Genomic DNA, 17,584 nt, shown 5'->3' with positions numbered 1-17,584 from the left:
AGGGTGGTAAAGATGCCAAGGCATACAAGGCTAAGTGCTGGCAAATGGGGTTAGAATAGTTGGGTGGTTTTTCACCAGTGTGGACATGATGGGCCAAAGGGCCTGTTTCTGTGCTGCCTGTCAGAGGACTGCACAACCAGTAAGGAAGTGAGAGGCAGTATTGCCCGTGACGTAGCTCTTTTTCCTTAAAAATATTAATCAGGCCAAGATATTCTCCAGATTGACATTCAAAAGAAATGTGGGTGGTATGATGATCATTTCCTGACTTGGAGAATCACCTGATGAAGGAGCAGTGCTCCAAAAGCTGGTGCTTCCAAATAAACCTGTTGGACTATAACCTGGGGTTTTGATATTTAACCATTTGTTGACTGACCTGGTTATTCCTACCAACATCAGTATCCATTGCATAGGAGCCATAGAATTCCTACAGCGTGGAAATGGGCCCTCCTGCCCATCCCTCCAAAGACCCACCCAAACCCATTCCCCATTACATTTACCCTGACTGATGCACCTAACCTACACATCTCTGGATACCATGGAGCAATTTTGCATTGACAATTCACCTAACCCCTTCACATCTTTGGATTGTGGGAGGAAACCGGAGCACCCAGAGGAAACCCACACACAGATGGAGAGATCGTGCAAATTCTACACAGTCACCCAAGGTTGGAATCAATCCCTGGTGCTGTGAGACAACAGTGCCAACCACCGAGCCACCATGCTGCATATTGTCAATACTTTGAGAGCATTGTTGTGGATGGGGAGATGAGGGTCAGCTAGCTGAATGGCTGGTTTGCGATGCAGAGTAATACCAACTATGTGGGTTCAGTTCCAGAGGTTACCACGAAGATCCAAACTTCTTGATCTCTCCCCTTGCCTGCAATGTGGTGACCCTCTGGCTAAACACTCAGTTCACCCTCTCTGACAGCATGGTCCTCTGGGTAACTTTACCTATGGAGACAAGGTAATGTGTCTTTGTCGATAGGCCAGTATTTTGGATAGCCAGGCTAATGATCTGGAGTCATGGGTTTCAATGTAACCATGGGGGAGTTAGAGACATTTGAGTAGAATAAAATCTGGGATTGTTTTTTTTTTAAAAAAAACTCCTGTATCTTCCTGACCTTGTAGTCAATTGTCAAAAAAAGTAATCTGGTTGATTATCTGTTAGGGAATGGAATCTGTCAAATTCCCCCAATCTGGCCTGCATGTGACTCCAGGTCTGTCGAAATGTGGTTAACTCCTGACTGTATCTGAAATGGTTTGGAGAGCCAATCACATTGAGGGTAATGAGAGTTAGGCAATAAAAGCTGGCTTTGCCAATGAAACCTGGATCCCATATAAGAATGAAAAGCTCAAGTTCATAGTGTGGCTTTGGTTTAAGCATGAAGGTGCATGTCTCCCCCATGTGGCATAAATGATTCATGACACTTCAGTGCAGCTTTAGTGAACAAGCCTACCAATGGAGTTTGCTATCATAAGGAATTATTTATCACAGCTTCTATATTATGACTGAGTCATTTTAACTTGTTTAATTTTGTGTGAATTGTTTAAAAAATTCTTTTTTTTTTTTAAGAACATGAGTATGCAGAGGAAGGGTTTAGAGGGACAGGGATCAAATACTAGCAAATGGGAATAGATTTTTTTTAGGATATCAGGTCAGCATGAATGAATTGGACCGAAGGGTCAATTTCTGTGCTGTACAGCTCTATGACACTAAAATCCTTCAGGGAAAGACCAGGTGCATTCTCCAACGCCCTGACCAATATTTATCTCTCCATCATTATTATTGCTTCTTGTGGGAGTTTGCTGTGTGAATTGATTGGAATCTTATCTACAGGCAAGAATATTCCCAGAACTCCATCAGAAATTGAAAGTGCATCATTCTTGATAAGGAAATATACTTCTTGTCCAGGATCTATAAGATGTTGTAGCATGGTCTGATCTGGAGGCTAGATGGCAAATTGATTTGCTTGTAAGTGAATATTACCTGGCTTTGTTAAACATAGCTGTACACATGGGTTAGTAAGAGGAGAAAACACTTTTCTGGAAGGCTCTTTCAGGCTGCAGTTCCATGTGATCTCATTCACTGTCATATAACTCTTTATGCCCATGTTCAGAAAAGGAATAATTAACCCTTTACTGCATAGTGTATGTGTATGTCTGAAAGCAGTGTGAAGTTAGTGGTGTGTTTATGCATGTCTATATATGCATTTGTGTGCGTGCAGGTGTCTCGTTTTGTGGCCAGGATTCCAGAGAGATGTCCTCCCTGAATCATACTCATGTCCTTCCATGTTCGCCACCTGAGGGGGAAGGGCAGGATTCTGGGTTTAAAGTCTCACCTGAACAGAAACACTTCTGACAGTGTGGCATTCTCTCTGTACTGGGTGGCACTGTGGCTCAGTGGTGAGCACTGCTGCTTCATAGCATCAGGGTCCCAGGTTCGATTGTAGCCTCTGGTGACTGTGTGGAATTTGCATGTTCTGTGTGGGTTTCCTCGGTGTTCTGGTTTCCTCCCACAGTCCAAAGGTGAGCAGTTTAGGTGAATTGGCCATGCTAAATTGCCCACAGTGTTCAGGGATATATAGGTGAGATGCATCAGTCAGGGGGAAGTGTTGAGGAAAAGGGGAATGGGTCTGGCTGGGTTACTCTTCGGAAGGTTGGCGTGGACTTGTTGGGCTGAAGGGCCTGTTCACATACTGTAGGAATTCTAATACTGCTCTGGCTTATCAGCCTGGGTTCTGGGGCTCAGGTTTCTAGAGTAGTGGTGGTTTGATTCAGGTAGGAATGTTTCCAATGAGGTGAGGGCACGTGACAAAGATGTGTGCAGTGATGTATCTTGCAGGACACCATCTCCTTCTGAAGGGATGCCTCAGTTACCAGACAGCATGCCTTTAGTACAACTGTTTGTTAGAACTTCTAATTTATTTACAGAATGTGGGTGTCACTTGCTCAGCCGGTATTCATTGTTTGTTCCTAATTGCCCTTGAATCTAAACTGCAAACGGCTTCACGTGGCAGGGATGTTTGGGAATCTGAGTCAGAGGTAAGTGGAGAAATTAGGCCATCCAGCCCCTGAAGCCTACTCCACCTTCCAGTAAGATCATGGCTGACCTGTTTGTGTTTAGAATTCTACATTTCCAACTATTCCTGATGATAACTCTTGATTCCAGGGCCTAACAAGAATCTACCTACCTCTGCCCTCAAAAAAAGTCAATGACCTCCTCTCCTCTGCCTTTTGTGGTTGAGTTCCAAAGTCTCTCAACCATCAAGAGATGTTCTCCTCTGTAATTCCTCATTTTAAGTGCAGCCTGAGCCAGGGGGATTCCAGACTATGTTCACACTTACTGTCCTGTGTGGTGCACTTAAGCCTAACTAGAGTCTGATGCTGTTCATCTCCACCTTTTGATCACACTCAAGGACGCAACCTATTTTCCATTTGGAAAATCTCCCAACTTGCCCCAACCTCTGCTTTCAAATGGTGAATGCACAAATCTTTGCAAAGAGTGGATCTCCAATGTTATACTCATCCCTTGTGTCAACCCCTTGATTTGATCTCTTGCTCTGCAGAGTTTTATATAGGTAAGAACTTATTTACCATTGAAATGGAAGCTGTGAATCTGAGAAATTGTATTGTGGTACTGTGTTCTCAGCATTTGACTGAATGCTCAACCCATAAGGAACTCCTCTTGTTGAAAGACCTCTAGTAATCAAGGTCTGTAGCTGCTTTCGGTTCATGTATGTTGCACAACTGAGAGGGGACACTGTTCCCTTTCCCTGACCGCCATTATCCTCTGGAGTATTTCTACAAAATTGGCTCACTAGCACTCACTCATTCACTCACTCACCTCTGTGTGTAGGGTCAAAATGTTTGCTTTAGCACATCCATCTCAAAATGGAGAACTGTCCCTTCCCATACACTCAATGCATGAGGTTGACCATGTCCTTGTTATTGAACACTCTGAACTGCTTCTATTAAGATGTTGTATTTTTCTTCACTAGGTGTCACTGCACGCTGGTGAAATCTACAAGGTCCCAGTAATCTGACTAAACACTAGATGGCAATTTACCTTCATTGCTCCTGGACTGTGTTGTATCTGGAGTAGTTTTCCATTCAGCAGAGCTTCAAGCCATAATGGAAGTTATACATAAGAAAGCTCTCTTTATTCCAAATGCATTTTAAAATCTTTTATAAAGAGTTGAGCGAGTAAACAAAGAAAATCTATCTTCCAGTGGGTGTAATTCATACTGAAGAATAGTCATACTGGACTCCACATTACCTCTCCTTTCCTCTCCATAGATTGAGTTTCTCCAGCAATTTGTTTTTAATTCGGGGCATATTTCATAGATTTAAGGACTGGCTGGGTTTACTGGGGTTGCCTTAAAAGTTTATTTCTGCCATCTTTCCCTGAAGGTGTCATCTTGTCAGTAAAATATGCAAATAGCCTTTAATTATGTGTAAACAGGTTTTTTTAATATCAGAAATGAGCATCTTTCACTCCCACTCAGCACCTCTGCTCTGCAACATTAGCCTAGCCTTTATTCAGTTTCTGCATTGACCGTATGCTCTTCAGTCTTTCGAAGCCGGGAATGTAGGTAAATCCATAGCAAAACAGTGCTTCTCCCTCTCTCTCTCTTTGCTACCTCCAGTTATTTCACTGTAGTAGGCTTTCACTCATTTTCTAAAAGCAAATTGTCACATTTGTATTTGCTAGTGAGCTTATTTATAATAGTGCACAGAGCCCTTTACTAATAGCCTCACCTTACGGCAGAATCAGTGTTATCCATCTTCTAATTGGCAGTAGGAGGTAATGTACCACACTAACTGCAACAAAGGTTCTAGTTAAATTGTCAAATTATTGAGGAAATTGAATTTGATTGTTCTTTGACCGGGTGAGCACGACAGCAGAAACTGTTGCTAATAGTGATGGCATTATCCAATTCACGCAGTACATTAAAGTTGCTTTAATAGAGTTCTGAACAATTTGCTAATCATATAGAATCTTTCAAATTATTTTCTTAGCCCCTAGCTAGACATTAATACATCTGCAAGCTCCCCTTTACCTATTTCCAATTGGTGAGAATATTTGCTGTGTGCAGTGTTAGCAGGGAGAGAATCGGAGTCTTTGGGGGAGACTATACTGGTCATTCTTCACAGACGAGTGGAGACCACAGCTGTCCAATCCTTTTGTCTTCTGGGTTTGTATGCATTTATAATTTAAATCCCTGTAACCATAGTCCTGGACAATCCTTCCCCAGTGTCTTTTGTGAAGGTATTGGCTCCTTTTTTCGGGTCACCATTCTACACCTGTCCTCTGGTATCTCATTCAAGGTGTCATATTGGGATCCGCACAGAGAATGTTGAAATGTCAGTTGAACATGTAGGAAGTATCAACAGCTTGGGTATTGCCACTGACCAGGAACTGAACGAGACTAGCCACGTAAATACTGTGACTACAAAACAGGATTGGGAATCCTGCAGTGAGTATCTCACCTCCTGACTCCCATCTAGAAAGGACAAGTCAGGAGTGTGATGGAATACTGTCCACTTGCCTGGATGGCTGCATCTCCAAGAGCATTCCAAAAGATTAACACTATATCTATAATAAACTGCTCACTTCAATATTCAATGCATAGCGGCACAATTCACCAAAGTTCTTTAGACAGTACTTTCCAAAACAATAGCAATATTGAAAACAGGAACAGGTTCAGACCATTCAGTCTTTCAAACTGCTCCACCATTCAATATGACCATAACTGCTCATCTAACTGCGTCCCTGTCCCTGCTTTCTCCCCATAACCTTTGAACCTTTTACTCCCAAGAGCTATGTCTAGCTCTGTCTTTAAAACATTCTATATTTTGGCCTCAACTGATTTCTGATAGAACATTTTCAGGTTCACCACCCTCTGCCTGAAGACAAGTCTAGGAAAGGTACTAAGCCTAGTAGTTTCATAGATGATTGATTAAGCGAGAGAGACAGGTCATGTTTGAGGTTCAAATCGGCCATGGTGGATGGTGGAGGAAAAATGAATTCTAGAATTAAGAGTCTATTGATGACCATCTGCCAGCCGTTGTTGGTTTCCAGAAAGACTCATTGGGAAGGAAACCTGTCACCCTACCTGATCTAGCTTACATGTGACTTCTGACCACAGCAATGTGGAATGACCTTCCACAGGAAGTGCTGGATGCAGGTATAGTTACAATGTTTAAAAGACATTTTTGTTTGGAGAGATATGGAAAAAGAGCAGGCAGATGGGACAATTTACTTTGGGATTATGGTTGCCATGGACTGGTTGGACCAAGTGTCTGTTTCTGTACTGTATGACTCCTTGTGGTTGGCTGTCAACTGCCATCTCTGCAATTAGGGATGATCAATAAATTCTAGAAATTTAATGCAAAAAAAAAAGTCTACCTTGTATCCTTAGACAATGACCCATGACCTCTATAACTCCAGAGGACAAGATCGGCAGATGAAAACCCCAGAGTCTAGAGTGAGATACTGGAAAAGCACAGCCAGGCAGGCAGCAACCGAGGAGTAGGAGAATCGACATTTTGGACATGAGCCTATCATGAAGGCTTATGCCTGAAATGTTGATTCTCCTGCTCCTTGGATGCTGCCTGCCTGGCTGTGCTTTTCTAGCACCACACTCTCGCCTCAGATCTCCAGCATCTACAATGCTACTTTCTTCTCGTTTGAAACACCGTACCTATAAACTTCCCCTTAGAGCCACTCACCCATTCCTTCAGTGTCGCTGAGTCAAAATCCTGGTGTTCCCACTCGTGGCAATATGGGTATGGCCACATCAAAAGGACTGGAGCAATTCAAGAAGGATGTTTGCTGCCACCTTCTCCAGGGCAAACAGAACAGGCAACGAATGCCAGGCTAGGCAATGATGCCCACATCTGCCAATGGATGAAACCGGAGTAAAAAATGCATGTTGATATTCAAATGGTTAACATACACTCCATCCCCATCACTATCAGCTTGAGCCTGTCTGAGATATTCTGCATTGTTATGTTCCCTGGTAATGCTCCTTGTCTATGTTCATACAAGGAGAATGAGCGGTTGGGTCAGGAATTAATGGGGTCCTGAGCCAGGGCCCCCAGCAAAGAGTCACTGGGCCTGAGAAACTGGAGGAAGGAACAGAGCTGAAATCTCTGAGAGTCAAAACATGCTTAGAATAGTTTAAGTTGTTTTATTACTGACTTCACTTCTACCCAATGTTAATGAGTACTTAGGTAAAGTAAATCAACATTTCACTAAATGGGGTGTCTATGTAGTATCATTACCATGATTATCATTCTCACTATCACACACTGTGGTATTTATAGCCCAATGATAGATTATGAAATGAATTTTACTGCTTCCCTGGAGTCTGCTTCTAAAGTAACATGGGAGTGCTGGGATAAACATGCAGTTTTACAATAGTCAAAAATTTCTGTTCTATCAGAAGGCTGTTTTCAAAAAATCTCCCCAAACCCTGTCCATCATCTTCAAGGTACAAGTCAGGAGTGTGATGGAAAACTACCCACTTGCCTGAATTGGTGCAGCTCCAAAAACATTCAAGAAGCTTGATATCATCTGGCACAAAGCAACCTGCTTGATTGGCACCACATCCACAAACATCCACTCCCTCCCCTGGCACTCAGCAGCAGCAGCAGTGTGCACTATCTACAAGATGCACTGCAGAAATTCTCCAAAGATCCTTCGATAGTTCTTTCCAAACCTATGATCACTTCCATCGAGAAGAGCGAGGGCAGCAGATGCATGGGAACACCATTCCCTGCAAACTCCCTCCAAGCCACTCCCCATCCTGACTTGGAAATATATTGCTGTTCCTTCACTGTTGCTCAGTCAAATTCCTGGAATTCCCTCCTTAACGCCATTGTGGGTCTACCTATAGCACGTGGACTGCAGCAGTTCAAAGAGGCAGGTTACCCCCACCTCCTCAAGGGCTACTTGGGATGGTGAATAAATGCTGGCCCAGCCGGCAACGCCCACATCCCATAAATGGAATAACGGAAATTGAATGCTGCAGTATTTTATCTCAGCACTTATGTTCTAGCTGACCTATATTCGCTCCTTATTTAGCAATATTATAACTTTGAAATTCTCGTTCTCATTTCCCAAATTCCTCCATGCTCTCATACACCACCACCTCCAATCCTACCACCGCCTGAGACCTCTGCACTCCTTCAAACTTACCTCCATCAACACTAAAGAAGCTTGACATCCCGCTGATTCAGACAAAGCAGCCTGTTTGACACCCTCATCTACCATCTCAGTCATTCACTCCCTCCAGCACTTGTACACAGCTGTGTGTACCATCTACAAAATTTACTGCAGAAATTCACCAAGGCTCCTTCAGCAGCACCTTTCAAACCTGCAACCTCTTCCCCAACTGGAGGGATAAAGGCTGCGGAGTGTTTCAGCACCATCAGTTGTGAGTTCCTCTTTAAGCCTAGCACCACCTTCATGAGGAAATATACCACTGCTGCTCACTGTTGCTGAGTCAAAATCCTGGAACACCCTCTAACAGTAGTGGGTATACCTCCAGCAAAAGGATTGCACTTCAGGAAGGCAGTTCACCATGACCTCCTCAAGGGTAATAACGGATAGCCAACAGATGTTGGGCCAGCCAGTGGTTCATCCCATGAATGGATTTTTTAAAATCCTAGTCTCTTGCACCTCCGTGATTTTTATTGTTCTACTGCCTGTACTCAATGGAGATGAGGAGGATCTCATTAAAACGTGGAGATGCCTTGATAAAGTGGACATGGAGAAGATATTTCCATGAGTGGAAGAGAGACAAGAAACCCTACAGTGAGGAAACATTTGGCCCAACAACTCTACACTGGCCCTCTGAAGTGTAACCCACCCAGACCCACTCCCCTACCCTATTATTCTACATTTCCCCTAACTAATGCAGCCAACCTACACATCCCTGAGCACGGCCAATTGACCTAACTTGCATGTCTTTAGACTGTGGGAGGAAACTGGAGCACCCAGAGGAAAGACACACAGACATAGGCTAGAATGTTCAAATTACACAGACAGTCACCCGAGGCAGGAATCGAACCTGGGTCGCTGGTACTATGAAGCAGCAGTCTATCCTCTGAGCCGCCATGCCACCAGGGCCTGAAGGTACAGTCTCTAAGTGAAGGACTGACCCTGTTCAGCCAGAGGGTGGTGAATCTGTGTAGCTCATTGCCGCAATGGGCAGTGGAGGCCAAGTTAGTGAATGTATTTAAGACAGAGGTAGATAGCTTCTTCATTAGTAAGAGGATCAAGGATTACAGCAGGAAAGCAGGAGAATGGAGTTGAGAAACCTATCAACCATGACTGAATGATGCAACAGTCTTGATGGACCCAATGGCCTAATTCTGCTCCTCTATCTAATGATCTTATGGTTGGTGACTGTCTTTTCACCAGACTGGCTCTGAAATTCCCTCCCTTAGCTTCTTCATCTTTCTAACTCTCTTTGTTCCTTTGAGATGCTTCTTAAAATTCTTTTGGTCACATTTTTCATCATCTATTTGTCCAGCAGGACACTAGTGTTTCTCAAGGTTACCCCTTCCCTGGTCATCCATGTTCTGAGAGGCCAAGAAACCTCTTGCCATAAAAGATAGGAAGATATTAATCTGTGCTCATATCTCAACCTCTCACAACCTTGGGAAAGGTCCAGAAACAATGAAATCATTCCATCTTCACAATTACTTCTCAGTCTGGAATTATATAGAAATGCACTGCATTCGCCCAGAATTGTTTCTGTGATGTCAGTAAATTTCTTCAAAGTGAGAGCTGGATTTGTTCCTGTCATGGACAGAGATTAGCTTCAATAGAGTTTGGTAGGTCAGAACTAGAGTGGTCATTTAGATTAATTTTGATTGCTTAAATGGGACTCAGAGAGGAGCATTTCCAGATCAGTTTCTCCCTAATTGGCTCAAGTTTTGGTCTTTTTCCTACCTCTTTTCAATGTCACACCTCAGTGGGGTAGTGGGCTGAAAATCAAGCCCTATTATTCCCAGCGTCATCACAAACATAAAGAAGGTATGCAAAATCCCCAATTTACCTATCTTTTAGATTAACACAAAGGACAGACCAGGTTTCTGTGCTTAACAAGAGTGACTATTAGAAACAAACAGAATCTGGTGACTGGGAAACAATTATGAGCCATCAGCATTTAACTGTACGTATTAAACTCTAGCCCCATTATAAAACTCCTCCTACGCCCAGACAGGTACAAAAAATGTGGGTGACATGGATGGAAGAAAAGACTGGGAGCACAATTCAATGGTCCCTGCACAACGGTTTACTGAGATGATCCTTTTTGCTTGTCTGAACGTGCTGCTCCTCAAGCCCTCTTCTCCAGGTAGTTAAACTTGCTTTTAGGAAGCACAGAGTAACTAGTTTACAACTTTTAAAGTCTCTAATTAATCAGTCAAAAGCAACAGGTTCTAGCAACAGATCAGGGAAATAAACCAGCTTCCTTTAGGGGTTTTTTTTAATTGCAGTGAAATGGGACTGATAGAGGTCTGATCGCTTTTAACCAAATGTTCACTCCCACAAGCTGTTCATCTACTTGAGGGGCAATGTTACAGCCTTTGGTTCAGGAGCAAGCACAGGAAGTGTTAAAGAAACTCAGCAGGTCTGGCAGCATCTGTGGAGAGAGAAACAGTGCTAGCATTTCCAGTCTGATATAACTCATATGAGACTGTAAGAAATAGGAACAGATGTAGGCCATTCACACTTTCGAGGAGATAGTGAGGACTGCAGATGCTGGAGATCAGAGTCGAGAGTGTGTTGCTAGAAAAGCGCAGCAGGCCAGGCAGCATCCGAGGAGCAGGAGAATTGATGTTTTGGGCCAGAGCCCTTCATCAGGAATGAGGTGTCAAGATCTCAGTGAGTCCCACTCTCACTGTACTCTCCTCTGCCCCTTCATTCCTGATGAAGGGCTCTGGCCCGAAACATCGATTTTCCTGCTCCACGGATGCTGCCTCATTCACACCTTTGAGCCTGCCACATGATTTGATATGATCATTGCTGATCGGAAATTCTTCATGTTCATTTGCCTGCCTTTTCCCCGTAACCATTGATTCTGTCAAACGAACAAGAATGTATCTATCCCAGCCTTAAATATTCACAAGGACTCAGCCTCCACAGGTCTCTGTGGTAACCATTTCCAAAGACTCTTAATCCTCTGAGAGAAGAAATTTCTCCTTAACTAAGTCTTAAATTAGTGCCCATTTATTTTTAGACAATGCCCTCTGGTCCTAGATTCTCCCATGAGGGGAACCATCCTCTCAGTATTTACATTTTCATAGAATTTCATAGATGCCTACAGTGTGAAAACAGACCAACAAGTCCACACCGACCCTCCGAAGAGTAACCCACCCAGACCTATTCCCCTACCCTATTAATTTACATTTACTCCTGAACAGTGCACCTAACCTACCTGTCTCTGAACACTATGGACAATTTGGCACGTCCAGTTCACCTAACCTGCACATCTTTGGATTGTGGGAGGAAACCCACAGATATGAGGAGAATGTGAAAACTCCATCCAGACAGTCGCCCAAGGCTGGCATGGAACACGGGTCCCTGGCCCTGTGAGGCAGCAGTGCTAATCAGTGATCCTTAAGGATCCATTATGTTTCAATGTGATCACCTCTCATTCTTCTAAACTCTAACGAGTAGAATCCTAACCTGCTTAACCTTTGCTCATAAGTGAGCTGAATGCTACTCCTTTAACAAGGTTATGTTGTTCTTGGACTTCTTTCAGAGAGGTCGTAAATGCAGATGCTCCAGGGTGTCTGGTTTGGATGGGTTTTAGGGTCAATTTGATTATAGCTAATAAATACTGCCTCAGGCAACAGGCTTTCAAGGTTTTCTTAAAATAAGATTTGTACAATGAAAGGGAAGTGGGCAGTTCTCCCAGCTCAGCTTTTCTCTGGCTTGGGTTGGTTTGGTTTTAACAGTCAGGCTGTTCAAAGTTGCTGGTCAGCTTTTTGAGGCTGCTGGTCAAAGAAACAGCTACATGGGAGAAGGTGTTCCATGCTGAATCTCTCTCTGCCATCTCTCTCTCTCCCCTGTAAGACCCTGTGTTTGATCTTACCTTTTTTTGCCAAGGGGTGTTTATAGGGATTGTTTTTAGGGATGAAGAAAGTATTTGGTATTGCTTGCCTTTATTATTCAGTGCATTGAGTATAGGAGTTGGGAGGTCATGTTGCGGTTGTGTAGGGCATCGGTTCGGCCACCTTTGGAATATTCCATGCAATTCTGGTCTCCTTCCTATAGGAAAGATGTAAAACTTGAAAGGGTTTAGAAAAGACTTACAAGAATGTTGCCAGGATTGGAGGGTTTGAGCTATAGGGAAATGGGCTGAGGCTGATTTCCCTGGAACATCGGAGGCTGAGGGGTGACCTTGCAGAGGTTTATAAAATCTTGGGGGGCATGGATAGGGTAAATAGACAAGGTCTTTTCCCTGGGATGGGAGAGTCCAGAACTAGAGGGCATAGTTTGAGGGTGAGAGGAGAAAGGTTTAGGGTGAGGTAGAGGGCATAGGTTTAGGCTGTGTGGGGCAGCATGGCAGCTTAGCGGTTAGCACTACTGCCTCACAGCGCCAGGGTCCCAGGTTCGATTCCAGCCTTGGGTGACTATCTGCATGGAGTTTGCACATTCTCCCCGTTTGGTTTCCTCCAGTTGCCTCCCACAATCCAAAAATGTGCAACTGAGGTGAATTGACCATGCTAAATTGCCCTTAGCATAGATTACTCGTCGGGGTAAATGTAGGGGAATGGCCCTTGGGGGGGTGGGGATTACTCTTTGGAGAGTCAGTGTGGACTTGTTGGGCTGACGGGCCTGTTTCCACATTGTAGGGTTTCTAATTGTAATTTCAAAGGGACATCTGTTTCATGCAGAGTGGTGCGTGTATGGAATGAGCTGCCAGAATGGAGGCTGGTACAATTGCAACATTTAAAAGGACAGGTACATAAATAGGAAGGGTTTAGAGGGATATGGGCTAAATGCCAGCAAATGGGATTAGATTTATCTAGGATATCTGGTTGGCATGGACAAGTTGGACCGAAAGGTCTGTTTCCATGCTGTATGACTCTATGACTCTACAACTGAAACTCTCCAGCCCACCAACATTCTGGTAAACCTCTCTGCACCCTCTCCAGTGTAATCACATCTCATTTTGTTCAAGTTCCAAGATCTCAATGGTCATGGAAGTTGTGTTTGTAATGTATGAAACAGGTAGATTTCAGCTGGAAATCCTTGAAGCGTATCTTTAGCAGAGAGTAAGAGTGGGAGCGACTCCTTATCTGCCATGCTTAATGTGAAGTGATGCCTTGTTCCAAGAAAAGCAAGCAATGAAAAACAGACATAAGCCTTATCTTCCTCATGTCAACGCATGAAGCTTTCTAAGATTAAGAGGAGCTGAAATTTGGCAGTGAATTAGAAGGCACATTTATACATCATTTTAAACATGACTCTTAACAACTCGGCAAGGCTTTTCACAAGTGTATTATCAATGCAACTTTTGACACTTGAAGTGCTGCAAAAGGGGACTTGGAAACTAATTATCAAGCACCTGAACACTGAGGTATATTTTAAGGAGGGCTATAAAAGCAGAGAGAAACAGGACAGGATTAGGGAGTCACTGGGTGATATGTGATAAGGAGCTTTGAGTTGAGGGTTATTGACAGCAGAATGTTTAATGAGTTTAAGTTCATTTGAGTTGATAATTGAGAAAACAGCTAGGAGATAATTTGAATGGTTGAGGTTGGAGGTATGAAAGTCAAGGGTGAGGCAGGTGTGGAGGCTGTGATGACAGCGGAAAGAGGTGGTTTTGGCAGTGAAGTGGATAGGGTTTAGCTCCACACTCCACATTAATTGCAAATTGTTTCCTTTCCCTTAAAAACTCATAACGGATGAGACATGCATCACTTGGGTTGATTACTTAGTCATAGAGTCATAGAGATGTACAGCACAGAAATACACCCTTTGGTCCAACTTGTCCATGCCGACCAAATATCTCAGCCCAATCTAGTCCCACCTTCCAGCACCTGGCCCATATCCCTCTAATTCCTTCCTATTCATATAGCCATCCAGATGCCTTTTAAATGTTGCAATTGTACCAGCCTCCACCACTTCCTCTGCCAGCTCATTCCGTACATACACCACCCTCTGTATGACAAAGTTACCCCTTAGGTCTCTTTGAAATCTTTCCCCTTTCACCCTAAACTTATGACCTCTAATTCTGGACTCCCCCACTCCAGGGAAAAGACCTTATCTATTTACCCTATCCATGCCCCTCATGATTTTATAAATCTCTATAAGGTCACCCCTCAGCCTCTGACGCTCCAGGGAAAACAGCCCTAGCCTATTCAACCTCTCCCTATAGTTCATATCCTCCAATCCTGGCAACATCCTTGTAAATCTTTTCTGGACCCTTTCGAATTTCACAACATCCTTCCGATAGGAAGGAGACCAGAATTGCATGCAATATTCAAAAAGTGGCGTAACCAATGTCCTGTACAGTCACAACATGATCTCCCAACTCCTGTACTCAATACTCTGACCAATAAAGGAAAGCATACCAAATACCTACTTCACTATCCTATAAACCTGCAAATCTACTTTCAAGGAGCTATGAACCTGCACTCCAAGGTCTCTTTGTTCAGCAATACTCCCTAAGACCTTACCATTAAGTGTATAAGTCCTGCTAAGATTTGCTTTCCCCAATCTTACACTCTCAAACTCCAGCATGGAGTTGTTGTGATAACGCTGCACAAGGTTGATTACAAGGACATAAGACAAGCAGTTAAATATTATACAGAGGCTCTAAGTCAGGCCTCTAAGCTCATTAGAGGTCTTAAGCTATCGTGCTGGCACTGACCAGGCTGCTGTGTACATTCGGTGAAACTCTCAACCGTGTGAAAATCACCAAAACCACATCAGAAGGAAGCGATTCACGCAGGGCAGTTGGAAATGCTGGGTACCCTGATGACGGTACTGTTCCTTGTGGCCAGGATGGTTGGGAAGGTGAGTTTAAACTGAGAAACTTGAGCCATATAATTTACTGTTTATGGTAGTGGCAGCTTCTTGATGTTAAATTTGATTATTTTCCGAAGATCTTTTCTTCATCTTGCTTACTTTCATAAAGCCACATGTATTTTCCACTTCCACCTGTTCTGTCATAATGCTGAGATGTACAGATTAGGAGAGACCTAGTTTGATTCCTTATCCGTGCCAATCTCAGTCACAGTAACGTGTGTCACAGGTCTCCTGAGTTACACAGGGGGACAGCACAAAGCTCTGTCATGTTCCCAATGCCGTCCAGCGACTCCTGTTGAAACATTTGTTCACGTGGTCACTGGGACACAGATAACATTAAGCCTGAACATACCGCTTTCCTGGTGAAATATTCACTGGACTTACAGGGTAAAAAAGAGTAAGGTTCTTCTAGTTCCCCCTTTCTGTTGGCACAGCAACAATGAATTGCAGAAGGAGCCATTCAGTCCATTGTGTTTGTACTAGCTAACTGAGCACCTCAATTTTGTGCCAATCTCCTGCCTTTTTTCCCATAACCGTGCACATTGTTCTTATCCAAATAATTATCCAATGCCCTTTGCAATGCCTCAGTTGAACCTGTCTCCACCACATTTCTGGGCAGTGCACTCCATACCCTCACTACTCTCCATGTGATTTTTTTTTTCTCAACGTGCACTTGCATAGTGAGTTTTGAGAAGATTTGTAGCTCAGGTTGAGGTTCTGGATGTAGGTTTGCTCGCTGAGCTGGAAGGTTCGCTTTCAGATGTTTCATCACCATACTAGGTAACATTTTCATTCGGAGTTTCATTTGGAGGCCCACTGAAGATGTTACCTAGTATGGTGATGAAATGTCTGAAAACGAACCTTCCAGCTCAGCGAGCAAACATACATCCAGTGCACTAGCTTCTTTTGCAAACACCTTAACTCTGTGTCCTCTGATTCTCAATCTGTTGTTGAGTGAGAACAGGCTCAGTATCCATTCTATCCGGATCCCTCATGATTTTCAAAATGTCTCTCAAATCTCCTCTTAACTTTCTACTCTCCGAGGAAAACAACCTTGACCTCTCCAATCTTTCCTCAAAACTGGAAACATTCTGGTAAACCTCTTCTGTGTCTTGTTCAGTGCATTCGCAATCTTCCTGTGATATGGCACCCAGAATTAAACACAATGTTTTAGCTGAGGTCAACCAATATCTTATTTTACTTCAGGGTAACCTCTCTACTCTTGGGCTCCATGTCTCTATTTATGAAACCTAGAATACTCTACATTTTATTAACAGTTCTATTGACCTGTCCTGCAAGCTTTTCTGACCTACATACACTTACACTCAGGTCTTTCTGCTCCTGTACAAACTTTAGAATAAAATGTTTTAGTTTATTATGTCTCTCTGTGTTCTTGTACCATCACCTCACACTATTCCACATTGAGCTTTATCTGCCATCTAAAACCTTACTCAACCAACTTCCTTTTGAAGTTCTACAGTGCCCTCCACACAGGTTACAATTCTTCCAAATCTTTTCTGAACTATTGCAAGTTTAGCAACATCTTTTCTCTAATAGGGAGACCAGACTGGAATTCAGTATTCCAAAAGGGACCTAACCAATGTCCTGTACATCTGCAACGAAGGCCCACAGTAAAGATATGTCACAAGTGAATCCCTGTCTTCTGTTCAAGCTGCAGAAAGTGAGGTCTGCAGATGCTGGAGATCAGAGCTGAAAATGTGTTGCTGGAAAAGCGCAGCAGGTCAGGCAGCATCCAAGGAACAGGAGAATCGACGTTTCGGGCATAAGCCCTTCTTCAGGAATAAGGGCTTATGCCCGAAACGTCAATTCTCCTGTTCCTTGGATGCTGCCTGACCTGCTGTGCTTTTCCAGCAACACATTTTCAGTTCTGTTCAAGCTGCCTTCCCAGGGACATTACCCCCTGTCACAGTGGTCATTTATTAACCTGCAGCAGCCTATCCTCCAGACTCCTTTCACTTTCCATGAGTCTTTGTGTAACAGCTGTAGCTAGACTGGTGCCAATGTGGCCTGTTCTCAGGTTCTGCTAATGACCATTCTATAAGTAACCACTCTTATATGCTGGAGGGGCACCTCTGACCCTCTTGACCTTTCCCTGTGGACTGATGCATTACCATCACTTCACAAAATCCTCACAGTGTGTGGAGCATTAGGAGGATGACAAGGTAATGTATGCACGTGAGCACATGTGCTTTTTAGCTTTTAATATTGTACCTCAAACCATTGCATTATTACAAATTCAGAACTACCTTTAATTGGTTCTGAAAAATCTTCAAGCAGTTCTTTGTTTTAGAGCAGGAAGCCTTTTCTGAATTTGCAGCTTCATTTCTCTTTAAGAAATATGGCATTTTGACAGAGAGCAAATCAAAAGCTGGTACAGCACTGTGTGTGTGTGTCGGGAGGGTGCGTGCATGTGTGTGTGTGTGTTTGTGTGTGTGTGTGTCGGGAGAGTGCGTGTGTGTTTGTGTGTGTGTGTCGGGAGGGTGTGCGTGTGTGTTTGTGTGTGTG

The 17,584-nt window shown here is 43.5% G+C and overlaps 1 protein-coding gene across 4 annotated transcripts in view; it reads left to right on the top strand.

Annotated features, from left to right (window-relative positions):
- Positions 1-14,885: 14,885 nt before the first annotated feature.
- The window catches only part of LOC122540621, a 22,781-nt gene continuing 20,082 nt past the window's right edge, over positions 14,886-17,584 (top strand). For all 4 annotated transcript variants that reach the window (XM_043676581.1, XM_043676584.1, XM_043676580.1 and 1 more), the window contains exon 1: positions 14,886-15,046. In XM_043676581.1, the coding sequence (XP_043532516.1) occupies positions 14,993-15,046 (54 nt within the window). In that variant the 5' untranslated portion in view covers positions 14,886-14,992. The remainder of the gene's footprint in view (positions 15,047-17,584) is intronic.

The sequence above is a fragment of the Chiloscyllium plagiosum genome, chromosome 35, assembly GCF_004010195.1.
Source record: "Chiloscyllium plagiosum isolate BGI_BamShark_2017 chromosome 35, ASM401019v2, whole genome shotgun sequence".
In the NCBI taxonomy this organism is placed as follows: Eukaryota; Metazoa; Chordata; class Chondrichthyes; order Orectolobiformes; family Hemiscylliidae; genus Chiloscyllium; species Chiloscyllium plagiosum.
This window is presented reverse-complemented; position numbering and strand designations above follow the sequence as displayed.